A 3,702-nucleotide genomic window follows, 5' to 3' on the forward strand; every position below is an offset into this window, starting at 1 on the left:
GTGCTCTAAGTCCACAGACTATACTTCTAAATATCTACAAGAGACTAACTATGATGGGACACTGTGTCACAGCATCCAGTACAGATCTGGAGACAAGCGCTACATGTTAGTTGGACCCAGAATGAGTATAGGATCTACTATAGTCCCGGGCAGCCATGCCAACACACTAGTGCTCCCTGACAGGAGGGGAACATCTACAGAGGTAAGACCATGTTTTGATTCTAAGTTAAGATATCCATCATATTTGTCTATGGTATGTGTTGACGGATAAATGTGTCACACAATGATACTAAAAACCAACTGTATCAATCAGCCTAAATACAATACAATACATCTGCATTAAAGAGAGTTTTCTGCAGGTCACAGCAAGATGATTTCCTCCTAGGCAACATATTAATCTTTGCTATGTAAAATAACATAAATGAAAAAGATAATGCCTTTTTTATTCAAGAAAATACTTCATATTTTGTGTCATTATTCATGGTTTATATCCTATGTGCAAGGTGCTGAAATAGAGTGCTTTGGTCATATTGAGGGTTATTCAAGTTGAGATCGATCTTTGAATTCAGAAGATTTGCAAAAACAACAATTTTAGATATGAAAAAGCTATACAGGCACAACATCATATTCATGTGTATATATATATATATATATATATATATACTGTTGTTAATTGATAAGCCTGAAACATGCACTTGTCAAGGTTCAGAGGCACATTTTGCAAATATGGCAGTAGCCATCAATCATCTTAAGATAAGATAAACTTGATTGATCCCAAGTTGGAAACATTTGCGTTACATCAGCGTGTAACAGTTGTAAATATGCAGTGGTGTTTATTTGTAAATCATTTAGTATAATCACACAAATTCTGTGTTTTATATTTAATAATTCTGTGTTCTTTATTGATTGTTCAATACCTGACAAGGCCAGAGATTAAGTATATCTATACATCTTATAAGAGTATAATACATATGTTTAATATCAGTTAAAATAAGTGCTTCAACATAGTTAACATTGCTGGAGGTATGCACAAATATTGATAGATGTCTTGTAATGCACTAGATGGATAGGATGCATATGTGGTAGGTTTGCCTGCAGTGAATGCTGACAGCTATGAGCTAGTTTATAGATGTATCATCATGGCATAGACAAATGTCTCCTATAACCCACAGTCTATGGCTGTTACTGGTGCTTTACATTGCAAGTATATTCGTTATTTTGCGTTGACTCGTGTGCATAATGTTAGAGAAAAATACAAGGTGTATCTTTACCTGCTGAATAAATATTACTGAGACAGAGACACACAGAGAAGAATGGTGATTTTTTTAATTTAGGATCTTACCTGCCAATTTGTATTTTGCCAACTATATATAGGCCTATTACTGTAGCAGAGGTATTCCATGACAAGAAGTATATAATTTCACTTATTTTACGTCCTTTCAATAGCCTCCTGGTGTCACTGTTACATTGGGAAATTTTCGGAGACCTTGTCCCTCCCATGAAAAAGCTTTTATTTTTTGGAGAAGGGCAGACGTTTGAATAAAGCATGCCAGTCGATAGGTTCTCGGTATACATTTTGGAATTGTGCGATAAACAACGGGTTGGACATATAACCCTTATCCTTGGGTTTTTCTACTGTAAGTTGTTTGAATGATGGGGACCGACAAGCAAAGTCGAATGAGGGAGTACTATGCGTTTGTGTTTCATCTGGCTCTATTGCTTTTTTTCGGAAACCAGGCTTTGGCTCAGACACGTTACACTATTCCAGAGGAGGCAAGAGAAGGGACTGTTGTTGGAAATGTTGCCAAGGATCTTGGCCTCGAAATCACATCGTTAACTGAACGACGGCTCCGTGTTGTTTCTGGAACGAAGGAAACCTTTTTTGAGGTAAACCAGGACAATGGGGCACTGCATATACACAAGAAAATCGACAGAGAGCTTCTTTGTCACGGCAGTGGTGCATGTCTACTGGAGCTAAAGATCCTAGTTGAAAATCCGTTGGAAATGCACCATATTGTTGTAGAAATCACGGATGTAAATGATCATTCCCCTAGTTTTCCTGAAAAAGAACAATTATTTGAGATCGGTGAACAAACATTACCAGGAAAGCGATTTAAACTGCACACTGCTAGCGACCCCGATGCTGGAGTTAACTCTATTCGTACGTACACTTTAACGTCAAATGAACATTTTGAAGTTGATATCCGCCAAAGCGATGAGGATAAAATACCATTTTTAGTTCTGAAGAAATCGTTGGACAGAGAACAAAAGAACAAACACACGCTGCTGGTTACTGCAGTTGATGGAGGTAAACCTCCAAAATCAGGCACACTTAATGTTTCTATTATTGTGCTGGATAGTAATGATAATCGACCGATGTTTAGTCAGGAGATTTACCAAATTGAAATACAAGAAAACATCCCAGTCGGTACATTAATATTTAAAATGAATGCAACGGATCCCGATGAAGGCATTAATGGGGAAATAGAATATAGCCTCGGAAAAACTCTGAACAAAAAAGTCTATGACATTTTTGAATTGAACAAATTAACTGGAGAAATTAAAGTAAAAGGAATGGTTGATTATGAAGAAAACGACGTTTATAAACTCGATGTTGAGGCATCAGATAAAGGAGCACCTCCACTGACAGGTGAGTGTAGAGTCGTGATAAAGATATTAGACGTTAACGATAATCCACCGGAAATAGAAATTACATCACTGTCTAATACTGTGTCGGAAGACTCAAAGCTTGGCACAGTTATTTCACTACTGAGTGTAACGGATAAAGACTCCGGTGTCAATGGAAAAATAATATCAAGTATAAATTCAAACGTCCCCTTTGAATTAAAGCCGTCCTATAAGGAGAACATTTATTCAGTTGTCACTACAAAAAATTTGAACCGAGAGCAGGTATCCCATTATGAGATAACAATAAAAGCAACCGATTGTGGGGAACAGCCCTTATCTACTTTTAAAACACTACATATTAGAATATCAGATGTAAATGACAACAGTCCTTTTTTCTCCCAAAATCCAATAGAGTTTTATTTGGTAGAAAATAACGTTGCTGGAATTTCATTTTTTTCTGTAAGCGCAACGGACAATGACTTAAATGACAATGCAGCTATTGCATATCAAATAGTGAGAGAAGGGAGTCAACATGACATAACGTCTTTCCTTAATATGAACTCTGAAACTGGAGATATTTCGGCGCTAAAAAGCTTTGACTTTGAGACTCTGAAAACTTTCCAGTTCCAAGTTGTCGCCACAGATTCTGGAACTCCTTCACTAAGCAGCAACGTCACAGTGCACGTGTTCATTCTGGATCAGAACGACAACGCTCCAGTCATCCTGTATCCGGTCAGCTCTAACGGTTCTGCTGAAGGTGTGGAGGAGATTCCCCGCAATGTGAACGCAGGACACTTGGTAACTAAAGTCAGAGCCTATGACGCTGACATAGGATATAACGGCTGGTTACTGTTCTCACTGCAGGAAGTTACTGCCCACAGTCTCTTTGGTTTGGACCGCTATACAGGACAGATCAGAACACTTCGCTCATTCACAGAGACGGACGAGGCTGAGCATAAACTGCTCATACTGGTGAAAGACAATGGCAACGTTTCCCTGTCAGCAACAGCTACTGTGGTTGTTAAACTTGTGGAGCCCAGAGAGGCTTTTGCTGCTGCTGATGTTAAAAGTGCA

At 38.2% G+C, this 3,702-nt stretch overlaps 1 protein-coding gene across 1 annotated transcript; it reads left to right on the forward strand.

Annotated features, from left to right (window-relative positions):
* Window positions 1–1,653: 1,653 nt before the first annotated feature.
* LOC104951793 (protocadherin alpha-3-like) lies at window positions 1,654–3,696 on the forward strand (the record flags this gene model as incomplete). Its single annotated transcript, XM_010778521.1, has 1 exon — window positions 1,654–3,696. A coding segment is annotated over exon 1 (2,043 nt), but the record flags the coding sequence as incomplete, so codon positions are not given.
* Between the last annotated feature and the right edge of the window lie 6 nt (window positions 3,697–3,702).

This window comes from Notothenia coriiceps, unplaced genomic scaffold (assembly GCF_000735185.1).
Source record: "Notothenia coriiceps isolate Sejong01 unplaced genomic scaffold, NC01 NC01_scaffold00019147, whole genome shotgun sequence".
Lineage (NCBI taxonomy): Eukaryota > Metazoa > Chordata > Actinopteri > Perciformes > Nototheniidae > Notothenia > Notothenia coriiceps.